This window comes from Triplophysa dalaica, chromosome 20, assembly GCF_015846415.1.
Source record: "Triplophysa dalaica isolate WHDGS20190420 chromosome 20, ASM1584641v1, whole genome shotgun sequence".
NCBI classification, from domain to species: domain Eukaryota; kingdom Metazoa; phylum Chordata; class Actinopteri; order Cypriniformes; family Nemacheilidae; genus Triplophysa; species Triplophysa dalaica.
Window position 1 is genome coordinate 14,251,513 of NC_079561.1, and position 22,314 is coordinate 14,273,826.

General features: G+C 35.9%; 1 protein-coding gene across 1 annotated transcript in view; it reads right to left on the reverse strand.

Moving 5' to 3' along the window:
* The window catches only part of LOC130409112 (pleckstrin homology domain-containing family G member 1), a 38,273-nt gene extending 26,941 nt beyond the window's left edge, over positions 1–11,332 (reverse strand). The window contains 1 exon segment of the mRNA XM_056732775.1: positions 11,052–11,332. Coding sequence (XP_056588753.1) covers positions 11,052–11,061 — 10 coding nt within the window. The 5' untranslated portion in view covers positions 11,062–11,332.
* Between the last annotated feature and the right edge of the window lie 10,982 nt (positions 11,333–22,314).

Genomic DNA, 22,314 nt, shown 5'->3' on the forward strand with positions numbered 1-22,314 from the left:
CCACAATAGAATGTTAATGGGCATCAAAACATGATTAACAGCTTTGAAGATGTGCAAATTTTGAACCGGGTTGTGAGTCAAAGGAGGGATATAAACACATTCACAAAATGCAGAGACTGTGCCAACATCCTCACAGAATGCCTCTCTTTAAGGTACTTTAAATGACTCATATGACATGGCCAAAAACGAAAATTATAGTTTGTTTTAGATGTAATGCAATGTGTATACACGATTTAAGGTTACCATTTAACCATTGCGTAGTGATTGGTTGAAAACTGCAAGTGTGTGACGGAAATGCAACGCATCTTACCATATTTGGAACATTAGGTTCATGTAGAAAAATATTTAGTTATTTTTGCTATACTATAAATTTCTAGCATATTTTTAGTTTATTAATTTTCAGTAGTATAAAAGATGCATTAATACTCTCCCACACAATTCTAGGGGCACTAACAAACCATTAAATTTACAACCTCAGTCTCTATTCTCTTTCATTATAGTATATAAAAGAATAGGTAATTCACTATCTTTGTTTCACAATGGGAAAAAAATTATCTAGGTTGCATGTGGAAAAGTCATTTTTATTTAAACGATACTTAAAATAAACTATACTTCAAGTAGTTTGATGTTACAACTGTTCACAAACACTGGCCTTCTTAAAATGAATACCACACAAAGGCAAAACACGCTATAGGTATATTAGGCAATGTATGAGTACGAAAATAATCACAAAGCAGACATTTCATAAAAAGTATTCATTTAGAAATCACAACAATTCAAAGAGATCTTAGGACACATATTTTAACTTCAGTATCCATGAGCCACCTGGGGTTAAGTGACTTTCAAGGGCTTGACAAATTTCATTTCGGCAACTATACCACGTGACAATCTCTACTTTCTTAGCGTCTTACAAAAAGACGTACTGTAGCAGCAAAAATAGCACTATGGGGCTTTTACTAAAGTAGCAGGTATGGTCCATCCGTCTACGCGGCCCGCCTGCATGACGTAAATTTCATCCTCAGGAGATTCCGCGGTCGTCTGCACACCCTGTCTGCGTGCAGCCCATTTTTCGGAGACTGTGTGGACGTGACACGTACAACAGTGCATGCGCGAGAAAAGTGCACACATAGAAAGTGTGCAGTGTGCCGTTGCCAAAGAAGAATGATACAAAACCAACACGCTGAAACCAAGAACAGCATCTAAGCAGCATTTCCTTCTCCATATGGTTTGGTTGTTGTTCTTGTTGTCTTGCTGCTTGCTTGAATTGTTTGCAATGGTGAATGACTTCCTCTATCATTTTATTTACAGTGGGTCTGTGAATGATGCGACTCAGCGCTGTCCTCTGACAGTCTGGTACAGCACACATACGCATTTGTACTGCACATGTGTCAAACTCGGACATCAGCTCTTAATCCATGATAAGTATGCACAAGAAGCTGTGGGGACATACATAGTATGAACCCACATACTGAAACTTGTGCTTGTGTTCATTTGTATAGTGTTGAACACTATTTGTATAGTGTTGAACACTTCCCTGTTCCAGGGAAACTGCAAAGATCACATGACTGGAACTACATTTGTTTGTTCATGATCCCACAAGCATTGTGTCACACTCCCAGGGTCAGTGACACACCCTGTTTAAAAACAGCTGAGTTTGACTCCGACCGATGACCATGTGTGTACAAACTCGTACATGCATGTGTTCATACGTGCATATGCAGACATACAAACAAACACCAAAAAAACAGCACCAAACAGAGCATACACCAGCTTAGTCCAATATGGAAATGAATGCTGGTCTTTTCAACAGGGAAGACATTTGTATAAGATTATGTTCACTTTGATCTTTGCAACCAAACCCATTAGAGCGCTAATCTTTCAGTTTATTTAGCAAAAAATTCTGTGTGTTTCACCATCTTAAATTACAGTTAAATCTGATACCCAGTTTTTTTGCTGTTGTTAAATTTACTCTTTGAACTCCAAAAGTATAGTTTTATATGGCAATATAATAACATTTATTTCTACCACCCTGAAACCAGTTTTCTTATATCTCTGCAACAAAATGTAGTGATAAGTTATGTTTTATCTATGTTATAAATTGGACTCAGATGTTGTCACATTGTTGCTTACATTGTCCACCAACCCTCTTTCCCAATATGAGCCGTACTTGGCATAGGTCCCACCCTCTATGTAACTATATAGGATTGTATTTCCTGTTTAATTGACAGGCAAACATCTAATTTTCACCCATAAAGTATTTGACCACCTCTCCTCAACGTAACAATGGCCCACATCACGTCATTATAGGTATGACTCATGTCTGTGGTACAAATACTGTGAAATTAGTTACACACTTACCATATTCTTGAGGTTTATATCGTCATGTCATGAATGAAAGTACTTCCCACTCTTCTCTTTAAACCACAATACTGCTGTGTGACACACACGCTCACATCCATTCTTCACAGTGAATTATCTTAGAAGAGGGTAAGAGTGTTGGGGTGGGGTTTATAAGGAAGATAAAGCCCCCGTCTTCCCCCCTCTGAGTGCTACTGCTGAGCGACTCAAACATGACATAATTCAGAGCAGACTGAAAGACAAAGACCTCTCTCACCCTCTCGCACACACACTGCTTTTTACCGTCTGTTAAAAAAACACAATCCATCACACAGCATCAAACAGTTCCCCCCCAGCAGCTCAAATGAATGGTGCACGTTTTACAGTTACACACACAAACTCACTCTTTCAGAGGGTTGAAGGAGTTCAGTCCGGGTGTCCTTTGACCACAGAGCTTTTACAGTTTACAATATGGAGATTTTTAGGAAAGCCTAAAACTTTGGTCTGAAGTCATATGTGTGTATATACTGTATATTTGGCTGGATGTCAATAAACGTTTTAAATACAAACTCACAGTCATTCCTCAAAGTGTTTCCTGAGGCCTATGTGTAACGGTTAAACCTAAACATGGTCGAAACACATTAGAGGTCGACCATTGTGGGTTTTTTATTGGACAGACTTTAGTTTTTCTGAAAAAGAGAGAGATGCAAAAGTCAGTCACAACAGGGTGTTCTAGGTGTTGCTCTGCAGATGATAACGTGGTTAGACCAGTGTGTAGTTTTATGACAGAAATGCAATATAGTATACTGTGCATTTATATGTATAATATATATAAATGTATATATATGTATATATAATGTGTTTAGAGGTCTATAAAGACCTTACAAAATTATTATTTTTTTTTATAAGGGACAGTACTTATCAATCAACAGTACCGTTCTGTAAATAAAATTATTAAAACGTAACAAATTCTATTTCTGTACTATGTTACAGTAGTGGTAGCTAACAGACTTCTGATCAAGTATTTTAAGTGACCATTAATAAAGAGATTTAATGGGTTTTGAAACTGCTGCACTTGATTGTGACCAACTAAAAATAATTGTCAGATTAGGTTTTATACTGTATGCTGTATGTACTGTATGTAAATTAGCCAAGTTAAATTTCATAGCATTGCCCACCTTTTTGGCTTGTTTTTGAAATGTAATTTGAAAATCTAAAATGATCTCAAGATATTTAAAATCAGACGCAACCTTGGCCTTAACACCATTAATGCATACATCAGGGTAGTGGGACACTGTGGGACAGTCTTAGTTGTGTTCAGATGTAAACAGGAGACCTTCAACCAATCAGAGACATTAACCAATTCTTCAGTTATCTTACTTGCAGCTTGCTGTTTGCTATTTGCATGCACATATAGATCCATATCAACAGCATTCATTTTGGATATTTTTCAGATGGGCAAACCAAAGGCAAATCGTTAATATACATACTAAACAAAATAGGACCCCAAATTGATCCTTGAGGGACTCCTGTTTTATGATTAAGATAATCTGATTTACCATTACCAACATGTACTTGTTGCTTCCTATTCGTTATATTTGAATTAAACCATTAAATGGCTTCACTAGAGAAGTAAAAAAAAGTATAACTTTGAGTCAAGTACCTTATGATTTACTTTATCAAAGGTCTTCTTTAGATGTAGAAAAAATGCTCCAATTACTCTACGATCATCTATCTCAGTGTAACAAATCTACATAAAAGGGAAGGAAGGAGGCGGGAACCGGCAAACATTTAAACATTTAATAAAGTAATATAACAGCCGGCGGCCCCTCACGGACGACCGCCGGCGAACAAAACATAATATAAATACAAATACAAACATAATATAAATATAAATACAAACATAACAAAAGTTCGGGCCCGGTCCTCTCTCTTCGACGGTCCGGTCGCTCGTTCCTTTATATGCTCCCAATCTCCTACGTGATTCGAGGCCGGTGTGCGCACAGCTGGCACTAATTCACAATTACTCACCGGACTCGAACCACGGTCTCGCCCCGCCTACTCTACTACACTCAGATTTAAAGTTTTCAATAAAATAACAAATAGCTGTTTCAATTGAATGGAATGAAAGCCAAATTGCATTGAATGCCATCAGGGGCGTAGCAAGCTTTTCAAAAGTGCGGGGGATGGATGTGTTTTGTTTGTAAACAATGAAAACCTTGAACGTAATGACAGAAAGGTACAAAAGGTATAACATACAAGATATAAAAAGCTTCCCATTTAAATGTGTGATACTAGTAAAGTATAAAAACACATTCGGAACACACAGAAAATAAGTCAAAACTCTGTTGTGAAAATACACAACCTTGCTAATGAATCAGAAAAACTTTAATAATCACAGGGGGGAAGACAGTGGAAAGCTTGATAGTGACATTGGTCTGACAGGACTGTGACCGCTAAAGTTTGCTTACTTGCACCTTAAAAAGGGGAGATATAAAAAAACGCCCACGCAAAGCTTTTTCTCTGGTGGTATAAATAATGTAACAATTTTCTGTTTTTAAACATTAAAATAATATACACTTTTCGTTCATAGTTCTTCAACAGGTACAATCAAACATAATAGGTAAGTATCCACAAAAGTATTCAGCTAAACAAAAAAAGCAATGTTCAAAATATCAAAATCAATAAACCCATAAATACAGTGCTTAACAAGGACAATTTGTCCCTCCTCCTCGTCAATTCCCTGCCTTCTTCATCACAGTTACTTTATACATTGCATGCCACATAAATAACCCAATTTAGCTATTTCTGAACAATATCCCAATTTCCAATTAGCATTAGTCTAAAAACTAAATATAATTCAGAAAACACTCGACATATCAACAAAACATAAACAGAACATCTCCCCAAACACATATCAAGGTTATTTAAAAACTTTGAAAGCATAAACACTCATTCAAAGTCGCTGGAAAAGAAAGACGTAAATAACCATTACCGTTCCCGCCTCTTCAGCACGAGCTAACCGATAAATCTAACACACCAAGAGAGGCGGGACTTAAGGCAGAACAGCCAATCATCATCCGGTCACACTCAAAGCCGGTGTTCTGATTGAGTGGGAGGGGAGAGGAGAGGAAGCAGCCGCATCGAGCGCAGACACAGAGCGGACAGAGAAACGCTGGAGTGACTGCTGTAAGGCGTTTTGTAAAAACTGCTGAAAAACTGCAAAAAAAGTGCGGGTGTTTAACCCTTTCACCGGGAAAAGTGTGGGTGTTAAAACACCCACATCCCCCACGGTTGCGACGCCCCTGAATGCCATGGTATTTTCATGTTATCCAAAGGTAAATCAGTAGTTTTTCTACCCAGGTCTTTAGTTTTCTACAAATTATTTATCACCACCCTTTAATACTGGAGTAATAATATCTAAATTCTAAGGATCAGGGAAAATATTTTGCTTGATAATGAGATTATTCAGATGTAACGTAACCTTATTTGATTGTAAAAGTGTTATATCCATGCCGTATATGTCCTTTGCTTTTGAAACACACAGAAAACATTTGCTATCTTTTCCTGGTCCTGAATTTTAACTCCACAATTTTGAGTTCCATATCCTTTGTTTCTGGGTTTTGTTTTCAATTAGCATATTAAGATTTTTCCAGATTACCTACCCATTTCCCTGTGCATCTTTAATTGATATGATAAAAGATCAGCTTTCGGCTTTCTCAAATTCCTTACTACTTTATTTCTTAAGGATGTAAAATTATACTTACTGAAATGTATACACTTTGTGACCAGTTTTAACTGCTCTCTTCAGAGCTAAATCTCGCTCTTTCATTTGTTGCCAGAGAGCATCAATAAGGCATGATAAAACATTTACATGTTTATGTTTATTATTAACTTAGTAAAGGAGAATTTACTTTTATTAATAGTTGAATAAACAAATAGCTACGGTTCAGAATATTGTAATTGTGCAAGAGGTTAGACAATCAATTTGCCACATGGCATTTTGAAAGTTATTCATTTCATTTTTAGGAATTCTGTGGCAATTAGATTTTTGCTTTTGCTTTTTTTGTGAGTTTCCTAACAAATAGTGTATTATGATCAGATATAACTGTTAAATTTGTTTATGAATTTGCAATTCATTCCGGTCTATTTGTAAACATCAAATCAATTTGTGTCTGAGATGAGCTAGTCACTCTTGTTGGCCCTTTCTCTAACTGTGTGAAATCTAATTTGCTTACTACCTCCTTTAATTTTTTCCTATCTGATTTGTTATCCCAATTTATATTAAATTTGTCCAATACTAATTGTTCTTTATTTTGGTCACATTCCTGAAGAAGTTTGTAAAAATCTTTTTTAAAAACTGTTTTTGGCTGATGGTGGTCTTTATAAACAAACAATATAAAAATACATTTCTGAAGACAAATAAGACTTTAAAACCAACATATTCCAATTCAGAACTATGTGACCACTCAATTTGATGGCATTTAATGGACTCTTAGACATAAATTAAAAGTCCTCCTCCTTTACCTTTATTTCTGTCCATCCTAAACATAGTATAACCAGAAATTTCTAGTGCAGCAATGGGAGAAGATTCAGAATTGAATTTTATGTATGTATGTAGCACGGACTATCTGAAATGACTTATAGAAGTCATTACTTGAGGTTATTTCAAATTCCTAACCCTAAGAAAACACCACGGACAAAGACAAAACGACACAAACACATGTTCCCACCCAGCAGGCACAACGATAAATACACAAATGGAAATAATCTGTGCAGTGTGAGTTATAATCGGTGGTCTGTCTGCTATATATCTGCAGACTTTGTGTAGCTTAGCACAGTAAACAGATTCTAACCCCACACACACTGCATAGTGATCATGCATAATAATTCACAAAAATAATCTAGTAAATGTCTAACTAGGCCTAAACAATTATTATGATGCATTGTGGTTTATATTATAATCATGAGTATTAATGTCAAAGAAAATAAATAAAATTTAAAGGTTGTGAAGGGAGACTTTGGATGCAAAGAAGAATTAAATGTAGTGCAGTAATCATGGAAACTTTAATTGGAAACTCAATATTTGTTTCCATTAGTATCACAGACGTAGGTCAAATATTTAAACACAGGTGTAAAAGACTACTGGCCTGCAATAGTCTCTCAGTTGTCGTATATCAGATATGTATACAATTTATGTGTTTGTAAAGTGTGCAATCGATATTATTGACATATTAATCTAGTGTGAAGTGTACATAAAGATCAAACTGAAAGTGGTGTTACAACACACATGTCCACCTGCAGAGAATGTGAGCTCTTGAGGTTTGTGTATTCTTTCCTCAGGGTTGGGCAGTGAACTATGCTCTGCTGAGAAAAATATTCTTGGACTGTTTTTATGTCATTATTCACAGCTAATCTCCTTTTGCTAAAGCTCAACAAAACTTAAACATGGCGCCCCTGCATGCATCACAAAAAAAGGTGCTTAAAAGGTTCTTCACAACGATGCCATAGAAGAACCATTTTTGGTTCCACAAAGGACCATTTAGCCAAAGGTTCTTTGAAAAAACATCTCTTTCTTACTTTCATACTTTTTATAATTCAGATGTTAAAGGTTCTTTATGGAGCCAAAAGGTTCTTCGATGGCATCAAAAAGCCTTTGAAGCACCTTTTTTGAGTATATGAAAGTTTCACTGGGATCGCAGACTTAATATTTCCTTCGTTCTTCATACAAAGCTACTATATGAACTAATTTATAGTGCAACTCTGTTGGGTCTTGAAAATATAAAATTAATTCACAGATATATTTATACAGTTGTGCTTTTGGCTGCAAGTTTAAAAATGTATTTTTTTCTTTTGTGTGAAAGACTTCTCATTTGATAGCCCAGTCTTTGTGTTTGTGTTTGGTTTTCATATGACATTTTATTTTAAGTTTAATTTATAGGAATATTTTATCATATATGAATTGTGTTTAATTACATTAAAACTCCTCAACAGTTATTGATTGTTCGCGTAGGTCCACCAATAGTTAAGTTTGGGCCCCTTAACATTTGTTTACGTTGTTGTCGCCCAAACCATGTGTGGAAAACTATATGTTTAATGGTGCATTCAATGCAAAAGTCTCATTATCATCTGAGGTATGAAAGAACACGTCACAATGCAAATTACTGCCCACATTTGCTTCAATAATGTTTTTTTGTTTACATGCATTATATGCCTGCGGTTCATACATGCTTTTAAAAAATGACCTTTTACTGCAGTTCATTATTCTGCTGTTCTTTATACCCAAAATTACACAGAAATGTCATTACAAATAAAGACTGCTGTTCAAATTTATGTAAACATGAATACTTTATACGGATGATATGTCACTTTTGCTTTAAGGGAACTCTGATCACTGAAAATGCACACATACAAAATCAAACAACGCTCTCACAGTATTGATATCTCCATGACGATGTGTTTTTTTGTGAAGACCAGCGTGTCCATAACCAATGGGATTAATTCTCTCAGCCATGGCTGCACGAGAACGGCACACACGCTTGTGGGAGCACAAGCTCTATTCTGGTCCCAGGAAACATGTTGGAACTTCACCACAGCTTCAGCAGAGCTGGAATGTCTGTAATGGATTCATAACGGGCCGAAAATATTCCCAAAACAACTCCAAGCCTCTGCTCTACTTCACTACAGAAGATCCTGAGAAAAAACCTTGTTGTTTTCTTATCTTACAATCAAACCTATAATGACTCCGGGTAATCACATCTCTATAAAAAGCACTTCCTTGCTGCCCATTTCCTGCAATCAGACCAGCCCATTATCACTCATTTTTAGTCAGCAGATCAACCCAAATGATTCCACAGTGTTCTGGTTGTTTTAGTGTAAGAAGTTGAATTCTGCAAAAGTTGGGATTTCTGAGAAAATATAATAAGTGGTTCTTGCTGGTGCATAAATCGCTGCCACAATTCAAAGGTGTAGTGGGCGGTTGCTAAGATGTTATTTTTTTTCCGCAATTCACTATGGGGTTGATTCTTTGTCATGGTCGGATGATAGTTGCTTTTAGTCATACAAGTCAACAGAGTTTCTTCCCCAACCCTGGTCCTCAAAAATGGCTTCACTTTAATGTGTATCCCAAACTACAAAAGATACTCTGACAGCAGTCCAAGGAAAATCCTAAATATCAATTTATCAACCGCCAAGCTTCCATACGGGACAAAGACCTATGCACACATTCTCTTGATGGATGGTTGATCAAAGATCAGAGTTTCTCTAATGATGTATGCAGTCATCTGCACAGCGGTGCTCTCGTATCTGAACTACATTTACCCTGTCTGAGGCTTTGACTCTTGTCTCTGTGAGTGGGTGTTTTTATTCCCAGACCACAGTGGTATTGCACACATACTTTATGACGCATGTATAATAGGTATGTATGTTTAAAGACAATGCTGTAATTACATATTTATAACAACCAATTACAGACAGGGTTGTAAAAAGTTTCATAAGAATCCTACACACCAAGGGTAGGATATGACATTGAATCGAGACACGGATACACACAAACACCGGTGCATGCCACACAGGGGTAAAGGTCTGTATGTGACCCACTGCCCCAGTGCTGCCCACCGATTAGATTTCACTGAGACGGATTTGGTTCAAAGAAACCCAAACCTGACCTTTACATATGTCACATATCTTCGAACACATATGGGAAACAAATTTTATTTGTAAAAAGTATTCTCAAAAATGCTAGTTCTCAGCAGAGGTAGATACTGTTCATGAAGATTATGGTGTGTTCCTTTTAAAGGTTTGCAACTAGCGAACTTGTAATTGTTTTCTGCAAATATGTTCTGACAGGTTTTGTTCTTAATTTTCAATCCCGTCCTTAACACACACTTAAAGGTCTCAGTCTTGCTATCTGTCTCCAGCTGGGTTGTGTCCTGGGGGGGTGTAGCTTTAGGGACAGATGTCCTGAGGGGGTGCTGGTATTGTCTAAAGCAGACTCTGAACTGTTATTATCCCCAAAACCCTCAACCCATGGGGGACTAATTTAGGTCAGGGGTGGGGGAGCGACAGTTCAAAATAAGACAGTATGATAGAAAATTATCTAAAGATGCTCTTATTACAAAAGACGTCTATAGAAACAAAAAAAATATATGATGACAATATAACCCAGACCGTTAAAAAAATATTTGAAAACAATTTTATTAACTGTTTTTACCTTTGTCAGATTTAACTTACATTCATTGGTCAAGCTTATAACCATACTATAGCTAAATAAACCCAAACACACATGTCTACGACAAACCTTTCATTCAGTTAATGGGTTGTATATGACAGCATCTTCTGTTAGACACACTTGATTAAAAGCTTGCCAGAATAAAGAAAACCAAATAAACACTCATTCACAACTTGCCAAAACACAAGCAGTTGATTTTGTTAAACAGAGAGCTCCCTAACAGCAAAGCTGAAGCGCTTTAAACACACCAGTCCTGACATCCAAATCTTCCCACAAACACACACAAACATTCTCACATGCAAAGTAAATTTTGAAATAGTTTCCAAAAGCTACTCTGACATTATAAGTCATGAAGATACATTTTTTGAGTCTGCACATACAAACATTACCAGTTTGTCCAGATAAATAAAATGCACACACTGAAATAACAACAAAGCACTTCTGAGGACTTGTGTTAGAACGTTTAGTAAGCATATTTTCTTACCTGTAGGCATTTCAGTTACATCCAGATTTGATCACATATCCACTTAGTATTCCAGACAAGTGCCCCACACACACAAACACAGACAAAACACACTTTCCTCTAATCCTTCAATTCAATTTACATTCTCACCGAGACTCCCGGGACAGATACGTCTGCGTGAGGGTGATAGTAAGAATATCTGCACAGCACACACACACACAAACACATACACACATTCAGTAAATCCTCGGGTCACACACACATAACTGCTGAGCTTCAGTAAAACAGTCCGTTCGACCTCCTTGTCACTCACTAACTGAGCAGTCCTGGATTTCTCCCTCTCAGTTTCCCAAATCTCCCTCCCTGTGGCTCCTCCCTCTCTGACTGCAACAAATGACAAGCTCTACTTCCACAGAACTTTTCTCTTATCGTCTCTCTAACCTCCTGTCAACCCTTTCCATGTATATTTTGTTCATTTTCTTTATGGTGCCATGTTGATTTCTACACATTTAAATATGCCTTTAAAAATAATGTTTATGTTAGCAGCCAATGATGATTTGAAGTAAGAGAGAGAGAGAGAGAGAGAGAGAGAGAGAGAAAGAGAGAGAGAGAAGATAGCATATTGTGATTATCTCATGTTAGTCAGCAGGTTCACAGTGAGTGACCCTCTCATACATCTATGAGAATGAAGCAGGGGGTTCAGGTCTAATCAATAGCCTAGAACAGCCTGATAAAGACTACACCCCCCATTCCCAAACAAGACCTGCCCAACCCGCCTTCAACAACAATGCACCACCGTTACTTCATCAAACACTTTTAGATATAGATTTTTTCAATATCTTAATGAGCCTGATTAAATCTCACATTGCTCATTGCACATTAGCACTAAAGATGAAAGTCGTTTGATTTCATTTAGACTTTTCATTTAGTTGTTTTAGTAGGTAACTGACTAATTACCTACAAAACAAAAGAATGAACCCACAAACAGATTAAATGATGAACAAACAAAGGATCCCACTTATGAATAAACAAACAATAAAAATTAACTGACATATTATCAAATACATGAATTAGCTAGCTAATTAACTAGCTAATTCACTAACCAGTAAGGAGAACAAACAAACAAGCAAGAACATGGAAGAACAAACCACAGCAAATAATCAGCTCATAAAAATCTGTGTAGTGAATTAATAAACTAACCAGCTTCGGAATTAAAAAAATTAAACAAACAAACAAACAAGCGCGTTAAACAACCAGACCAATTAAGCTAGTAACAAACTAACAAATAAAAAACTACAGTTTAAAAACAATTCCTTAAGAAAATAAACCAACAAACATGCATTTGTTGTCACCCACTGAAAACATCTACGCAAAGATTGAGTAACATTCACTGTGGTTATTAATACAGTATGTGTAAAATAAGTAGTTATTTTAGATTTGGCCTCAGCTGAAGAGAGACATACTGAGGAAGAAACAGAATAGGTTCAAGCTGGTACAAGTGTTTCACCTAAATGACTTCAGCACTAAAACACACTCGCACTTCAAACACATTTAACATAATAAGATGAGCAAGTCTGAGAGTAATAAGACATTTTAATGAGCACTGGTAGAACCAACAGTGGCCATGCAGTTTCTCAATTCTCAATCGACAAGGCTATTCATATCCAATGACCCAAATTAAAGCACCTCTCGGCTCTAGCATGCAGCCCATCTCTCTCTCTCTCTCTCTCTCTCTTTTTCTTTCAAACACAAACAAGTCTCATGAAAAACCTCACAGAACCACTTCACAATTTTACACCGACAATAATCCAGATTTGTCACATTGTCAGACATATATGTAAATAAATGTGTGTGTGTGTGTGACTTTAATCCATCAATAACTGATAACTGGCTTTCATAGTTTATGTTAGAATGCCGCACACACACAAATGCAGGGCCATTCACAGTTTCACAGTTGAATGCTGAAGTCTAATCCCTCATCACTCAAACTAACTCAACAGAAACCCGGCTTTAACAGGAAGAGGATAAGATTTCACACAACAAATGCATCCTTTTACCCAACCAATTAGCTTGCTATGACATGAGGACATAGCCCTGAATTGAACTGTCTTTACGTAAAGATATAAGAATGACTTTAGACGGTATACCGTGGCATATTGGTGTGGTGGTTTGCAAGCCTTAACTCTCAAAATATCTTCTTTTGGGTTTAACAGATTTTGAATGTATATATGAAAATTAGAATGTGCTCATTTCGATGCACATTATTTACTTTGATATATGTGTGGTCAACAATACTGGTCAGAACTAATTCTAATGTTCAACTTTGTAAAATTTATGTCTTTAGATTTAAATAGCCAGTCTTTTGCTGTTTTTGAGGCTTATGTTTTTTTGGGTGTTTAACAATGGATGGTCATGTTTCTAAAAAAAAAAAAAACGTAATATTTCCCATATTTCAAGTCTATTGCTCACCACTGTCCCTCCTCTAACAAAACAACGGGATTTCTTCTGGTATACATATAAAGGCCCTTTTTCTGAAATGCTCTCAATCTTTTGTGACTGAATGGCGTCAGATCGGTTATATTAATTAACACTAATAACAGAAGCGTTAGTTTTGCCTTTATATATTGGACCTAATTTGGATAATAAAACAAGCAGATTGACCATGAGACTTTTGCAAGCAGGACTTCATTGGACGATTCATAAAAGTGGTAAGTGGTATGCGCACACAGACACAATATCAGTGTTTTAAGCAGAACAGCTTTCACAGCCGATGTTAAAGTCATGGAAGCTGTTATTTGACCGTTGGTTATCTTAGAATGTGTGTAGCTGAATTATTATTACCAGCTGTATGACTGTGATGAAAGTGAAAGTAGTTGAGCATGCAGCTCAATCAAATGTTTAGAATCTCTGATAACCAAACACTACTCCAGCAGCTCTTCCTCTTCCTTTTTTTGCAGGTATTATTTATGCTCTAACAGCAACCTTACACACTTACTAAAGGTTGAAAAATGTGATCGCGGGGATTAGGACCTTTTAAAATGTTGTATGTATATTAATTAAGCTCAATTTTGGGAAGAATTTTGGGTACACGTTTTATGTGAAGAATCACTTGTTACTTATTACTAAGTGAAATTAACTAAATCTGTTGGGATTTTGAAAAAAAATGTATACTCCTAACTCATATAGTGAGTATAGGAAAGAAAACCACAGCGCGCACACACACACACACACACAATTGGGGTGGGGGGCTGTGGGTTGCAAGGAAGACAGCTGTTGTTATGACAACAGCTCAGTGGCTGGCCTGGCAGTGGGGATATGAGAAGCGGGACGGGCCACACAAAAGAGCACCATTAATAAACCACTTGGTCACTCACTCTCTAACGGATAGAGAAAGAGAGAGAGAGCAAGGGTAAACACCACAGTAGCTGCTCATGGGCAGACTAACCATCACTCTCACAATTGAGCTAAATACTTGTTTGTTGTAGTTTGCACACATGATTATATCCTCAACTACATTTACATCACGATCCAAATGAGCTGAGATATGATGTCAGATTAATCCGTGTGTGGCATGTGCCTTTGTGTGTCTTGATGTTTTTGTGTGTTTTTGTTGATACATGGTTTGTTATTCCAGCTGTGCAGATCAACCCAGTAAGTGGATTTACCCACAGCAAATCTGTAGGGTAAAGTCAAGGTCTCGATAAACTTTAAGCAAAGTTATTTTTTGTTTTCGCTATTGGACAAAATGAAAAGATCTAAAAGGCTGAACATACACTCTAAAAAATGCTGGGTTATTTCTGTAAACACATTTTTGGGTTATTTGTGCTGGGTCATAATTTTGGGTTGTTTGAGGTACTGTAAACACACAGTTGGGTTGCTCATGCTGGGTCAAATGGACTGTAGGGGTTATTTCACCACTGAACAGCTGGGTTGGGTTATTTTGACCCAACCGGTTTGTTCATTTTTCCACTTCATCGAACCTTCTGGATCCTTCACGCGTCTCATTGTAAGACGGAAACGCACATCACAGCAAGCTGATTTTATAAGGTAAATTAATATGATAATATGATTATTTTTAATAACTTGTGGTAAGTGCACACTGATTTTACTGTTTAATGCAGTACTTGATCTGTCGCTGTGCGGAGGAAGTGTTTTATTCTGTGATTGATTAACGTTAAGTAATTTAGCAGTTTAGCATGCTAATTGTTATACAAAAAAGTCCTTAACAATCGCTTTATCGTTATGTTATATATATGTGTGTACGTGTGCATATTTTTACTTTAAAAGGTTTTTATCCTTCACGTTAAATCCTCATGGAAATGTATGAACTAGCCTTAGGTCAGAAATACATGGTATAGTTCGGTTACTGTTTGCCTACTGTATGGCTTTGTAATGTTTAGTCAGAATTAGATAATTTCATACAAAACTTAATCTAAGGGGATATTTTTTCAAGTGTCTGTGACGTGCCGGATCCAACCAACTAGCATTAATTTAAAATTTAGCATTTTCACGCTTTTTTTCCCTCAGGTAACGTTACCGTTAGCTGCATTAGCTAAAAGCTCAGCCTCTTAATCTCACTAATTAAAACAACAAATGACAAGAATAATGTTTGGAAAATTAAACAGAAATTTCCTTCTGACACACGACAGCAAACGATAGAAATAACTGACTTTTATACCATTTTCCAGCTGGTAAAAATACTAGTGTTCTAATAGTTTTGCCCATCACTGTGTGATATATGTATATCCTCAGAAGTAAATGATATACTGTATGAATGTAGTGAATGAAGTAAATTACTAAAAGTGAAGTTTGAAGTTTTCTTCTAAAATTAGCATTTTTATAAGGCCTCTGTGTTTGTTCATTAAATGCATTTTAACTTAAATGTTAGTTATGTTTTAAGACTAACTGTCATATATTTAACAGGTGGGGACTTTCATGGTGGAATACTTTCAAAACGCTGAGACCAGTGATGTAATCTGCACATTTTGTGCCTTTGGGACGAGGCAGCAACGACATACCAGACCTTCACCATTGTTTCGGGACACGCCATTGAAACTGACTTGTTGCTCAGTTGATCTGTTTCAAGTCCTTTTCTGTGCTTGATGTTAACTAAGCAGACTCTTCCTACTTAGGAATTTCTCCAGCATGCAGTTTATCGTATTGATGGACATGAGTCTTAATGTGGGAAGTTTTTGAGGACAACAGTTTTTTCTGGACACTTGTAACATGCTTTAAGTTGTCACATGTATTGTCTGTTGTTTGGAGTCTTTGTTTGGTTTAGTTTTAATGGCACACTGTTTGGACTGATTCTCATGTGCCAATAATATATTTTTGAGTGTTCTAATGCTGCAATGTTGACATATAGAATAGGAATCTACAGTGCCTAATTCACCTAGTTTTGTGTTTTTAAAGAAACTGATCTACAAAAACTTGTTTTTATGTGTCTGTAGCAGGTGTTGGATGAAATGTATGACAATTGCACCCATTCAATAAATGTAAAGAAATAAATTTAATAAAAATGCATATTTACAATTGCATTTGTTTTGTGTAATTGTATTACAGAAAAATTATAATAATTTTACATTCCCTTGAGAATATTTATTTTTATTGGTAAATATAAAAGTAGCAAGGCAATGAGACAACATATAACCCAATGTTTAGGTTATGTTAACCCAGAAACACAGTTAACCCGACCCCCTAGTTGGGTCAAAGAAACAACCCAGCATTTTGGGTCAAATGGTTCAACCCAGCACTTGGGTCAAAATAACCCAGCGCGTGTTCTGTCCCATAGTTACCCAGCAGCTGGGTTAAGGTTGGGTTATTTTCTAACCCAGCAATTCTTAGTGTGTAGGTATACTGTAATTGACATCTTCGGGAAGCTTAAAGTTTTTGACTGTAAAGTTTTTGAATGTAGTTTTCTTTTCAAAGATTACTTAAATCTGCATCAATGTCTAAAGTGCGGGATTAAAAATCATAATATCAAATTGTGGTATTTTACCAAAATTGTGTTGTGTATATTTAAAAAAACCTGTCAGCCTGAGAATCTAACTTGCAACCTTATAGTTTTTAATCTTGCTGTTTTACCATTCCAACATTTGGAAATTGTAAGGTGTGTATATTTATCCAGTGATATTTGGAGATGTTTTAATAAACCTAATTCAAAGTATATACAGTATTTTATATAAAATTAACAATAACAGCTTTACATTTTATTTAATTTTTAAAGGTTAAATAATGAAGGTAATAATAAAATTAGTTGTGAATGCTGAATTGCGATGGGTGAGATTGAAAATGTTATTGTAATATTAATTTAAAACTATAATATATTTAAGGTAATCTGTGCTTCATGCCCACATGTCCAATGGAAGCTAGAGTAAACTTTCCGGAAAAGTGTGCTGTTTTGAACTACTTGTTTTTTTACTTAAAGTTAACTTTGTTTTGGCCAGATTTGTATGAAATGCATAACACAAGTTCATTCTTCAATTTCACTTCAAATATCTGGAACTCACGAGTGTTTTTTTAATGGGGGAGCAATCATGGCTGTGTAACGAAATACATTTAACTTGGTTATGTATTTAAAATACAAAATTTGAGTAACTGTATTTCAAATTATTCAAATTTAAGTAACATCCGAAAAGACTTTTCAATTACCAAAGTGATTACTTGGAATTTTAATGTCATTTATTTCATTTAAATATTAATATAAACTGAATTATTTATACAAAATACCAGTGATCTAGTTTCATAAAAATTGCATGTTATCTTTATTTATTACTGTCCTGAGTAAGCTATTTCACAAAACAGAAGTTTACATATACTCCACAGACTGACCGAATTTATACAAATTGCCACATTAAAAGATATATATAAATATTTTATTTTCTGTTGTTACTTGACTGATCAACGACTGGTTTAATGTTTTGTGATAGTTCTTTGTGAGTTTCTTTTTAAGTAATTTTTAGGTAATTGCAACTTTTGTATCACAGTGCTTACTTTTTCCTCAGAATTGTGGGTTTATGACTTCTTTTCTTAAAATTGTGAGACATACAGTCACAATTGTGTACCATAATGTCCAATGAGGGAAAAATGTAAAAGTAATGTTGTTGTAAAATAATATGCAGAGGAAAGCCAATTCCTCTTTTTGGTAATCCCTTTGATTTGTATTATTAGTATTGTAATGTATTTAGATGAAGTTACAAAATTTGTGTAATCTAACGAAATACGATTACTTTGTGAAGCATGTATTTTTTAATCTGCAGTGAAATACATTTTAGAAGTAATCTTCCCAGCCCTGATAGTGACCTATGTAATTCTGATTTTTTCATAATTTGAACGTCTGCAAGTATAAAAATTAATGATGATTTGTGTGTATGTTTTTGTTTGATGTAAATGTCGCCTGACCCCAATACCCCAAACATAATGTGAAAAAGCCACACAACACAGACACGCACACAAAAACGCACATACACTTACAAACTTTTGTTTCAGAATGGACACTTTTCATTAAATGCAATCCATTGGTATTGTACCAGCACTTCCAGTTTTATCATATTTGAGGATTGGAGCTACTATGAATGTTGTTAAACATCATGTAATTGACTATATGTTAATTATATAAATAATTTGTGTTTGTCGTAAGTAATGGACTTCTTAGCTGATGTGTGTCATACGAATACTTTAATAAATTAAATATTTTTTTCTAAAAATAAGAAAATATGTTATTTTAAATAAAACAATATAAATGTATGGTATGTCCTATTTAGCTAGCTCTCTCTCTCTCTCTCTCTCTCTCTCTCTCTCTCTGTGCATAGGGGGATGTAGGAAGTGCGGTTTGGACTCAGATCATCATGCTGGGTGAGCGGTCAACAGGAGGTGGAAATGGCCTTCCTCTGACGAACATAGAAAGCAACATAGAAATACGTGTGCGTGTGTTTCAGCTTTTGCCTACATTCTGGAGACCAAATGTCCTGACAAGGAAACAAGAAATCAACTACGACATTAAAAGCAACCTCTTAAACCAATGAAAAACTATCTTGGAAGTGGAAGTCACCGATTTTGAAAGAGCTAAGAAAAACCTGTATTTTAAACATTAACAACAGTTTTTAATTTTACCAAATGTAAACAAAGCTAAAATCAGATTCAAACACGTAGCACATTTGCACACTCATATAATAACTTCATTATGTTTCTAATGGTTTACCTTTTCAACATTAAAACAAAAACTGAGATGAAAATATAAACATAATGCTACATACACTAAAAATGTCCACATTTGTCCAGCTCACACCAGAAAATTCCTAATAAACACACACTATTTAAACATTCTTAAAACATGTAAATATATTTGCACATGTCAGAAAATGTATAGTGAATACGTTTTGTCTATTGGCTCATTATTTGAGTTTTTAGTGTAAACCTAACTAAAACAGATCATTGACACGCAGGCATAAAACACACAAACGTTGATATTTAACATAACACAGTTTGTTTGGGATCCTAACCAATACAACAATTTATATTATGAATGCATACGTTGCATTCATCTGAAGAAGCTTTATTACACAGTCTTTAATTAATAACGCACATTGACTCACCTTCAAGCAGTTTTTCTACTGTGTCCTGACCTCTGAATTGGTTGACACAGTATTATTGGCAGTAAAATCCTTTGTAAGTGTAATTCCATGACCATGGATTTTGTCTTCTGCACCACCTTATACACAGCTTGAGATTGAGTCTCAAAGTCAAGCTGAGCGCTCCACAGCATCCACACCTCTATGAGATCAGAGAGTGAGAGAGAGATCAGAGCGAGAGAGAGAGAGACAGAGTCTGATGATCTTTCTGCTGATGTACCATCCCATCACAAGACGCACACACACAGACAGACTGACACATGATGTAAAGCCAGTAACTGGATCAGTTAATGCTGCAGGCATCACACATTAAAGATATCAATGAAAAAACAAAGAGAGTTTGAAAGAAATAAAGTGAGTTGGAGGGAAAGGAAGGGGTTAAGAAAAAGAGAGAACAGCCAAGGGTGAACCATTATCCTCTCTCTCTACACACACTGTTCAATTGGGTCACTTTAAAAGAGGTTACACGCACAGAAATAGGTCTGAAAATGGTCTGAGACAAATATTGAGATATTTAAACTTCTGGTGAGATCTAATGTTTTAAATTCACACACATAGCGTAATAGGAGGAATAAGAGACGTCTGGTTGACCTTTACTCAAAAGAAGTCGACACCTTCATTACCTCACACACACACATCACCAGAGGAAATCGGTGCAATTGTGAGGTGCAAAACATTGTCTTTGTGTATAACCGGGGTATTGTTTCAATAACTACTGATCACTTGAGGAAAGTCCCTACAGGAGTCATTCACACTTCCTCTGATTACAATATTTAATAACAATTATAATAATTTGTTACATTTATAAAGCGCTTTACTGGGTACTCAAACCACTTTACATGGAAGGGGGGAATCTCCTCAAGCTCCACCAATGTGCAGCATCCACCTGGATGATGCGACGGAAGCCATATTGTGCCAGAATGCCCACACCACACCAGCTTATTGGTGGAGAGGAGACAGTTGCGAAGCCAATAAATACATTTGGGGATGATTAGGAGGCCTTGATGTATAGAGGCGAATGGGCAAATTTGTCCAGGATGCCGAGCTTACACCCCTACTCTTATTCAAAGGATTGTTAATGACCACAGAGGGTCAGTACCTCGGTTTAACGTCTCATCCGAAGGACGTTGCTTGTTGACAGTAGTGTCCCATCACACTTCAGTTTTTGTTATCTTATGTATACAGTGCATACACAGACACATGCTTCTTATACAAATGCATGACATATGATCCAATGCAACATAAATTAACTGGATTTGTATGTGTTGTAAGCACTTTAACACACCAATTTAGGGCACACGGGTTAACATAGTTGTTTGTGTTACTTAGGTCATTATGTTGTGACGTCACTTTTCTTATTGTGAAAGTAGTAGTTAACATTTACATTTATGCATTTTGCAGACACTTTTATCCAAAGTGACTTACATTGCATTATTCTATACATTTGTATGTGCAATCCCCTTGGATTGAACCCACAACCTTGCATTGTTGACGCAATGCTCTTAATACTGAGCTATTGACTATTACCTTATAAGGCAAAATATGAAATCAAATCAAAGTCACTGTTCTCAAACAGAATCCTTACAGTACTTTCTTTCTCGGATGACACTAAACTCAAAGCAAAGCCTTCTGGGATTGCATATCTGCAGATGACCTCCAAATCAAAATGCACCAAATTAGATATACAATCAAGACAATGCGATATACAACTCATCAGAAGTGTTTCAATGAGAAACCCACACATTTCAGTATACATGCCAGGTGACCATTAGCAACAACACGTAAGCAACAGGAAACTCCCTACTTCCTGCTCCGGATGTTTGGAGATTAGAAGGCAAACAGGAAATTACATCATCAAGTGGCAACCTGAGTCAAATGCAGTATTTCATGAATATTATGACTATTTATAGTTACTACACAATATGACTCTGAAACTAAATAATATAGCATAAACACAGAACTACACTGTAGTTATGAACACACACTTAAAATAATCTTGTGGTGGAGCCTGTATTGGGATCCCATGTTTAGTATTAAAACTGAAAACCACAGTCTCTTAAATACATGCAAAATCCAACTGATGCCAAACATTTCTGTGTGTGACCATCTAGTCTGTGTTTTTGAAATTTGCTGAAATTGTTTGTGTCTTCACTTTGTTTTTAGAGACCCTCAACGTCCCAACAACGTACACAAATACATTACTGTGTATTTATTACTGTGTATTTATTCTACATTATGAACATGAACATACAATTACTGGTCACTTTATAAATTCCCCAGTTAACTTATTTGTTGGCTTTCACTATGAAGACATCAGCCTTAAAATAATAGTTCACGCAAAAAGAAATAAAATCCTTCAGTGTTTACTCACCATAGTGTCTTTTAAGCCCTGTATAAGTTACTACTTAAAACCTATCTCTTCTGTGAATACTTGACAGACAAAACAACTAAAACTCTCTCTTTCTCTTAACAGATAGTGGTCTAGCTTTTGTTGAAACTAGTAACTTTGTATTCGCACCTAATGTATTATTGCGCCTGTATGACATATCGCTTATTGCTCCCTGAACTCTTTTTATTTTGCTTTAAACAAAAGCGTCTGCTAAATGGCTAAATGTAAATTTGACTAAAAGTTTCTTTAGAGACTGTTGTGCATG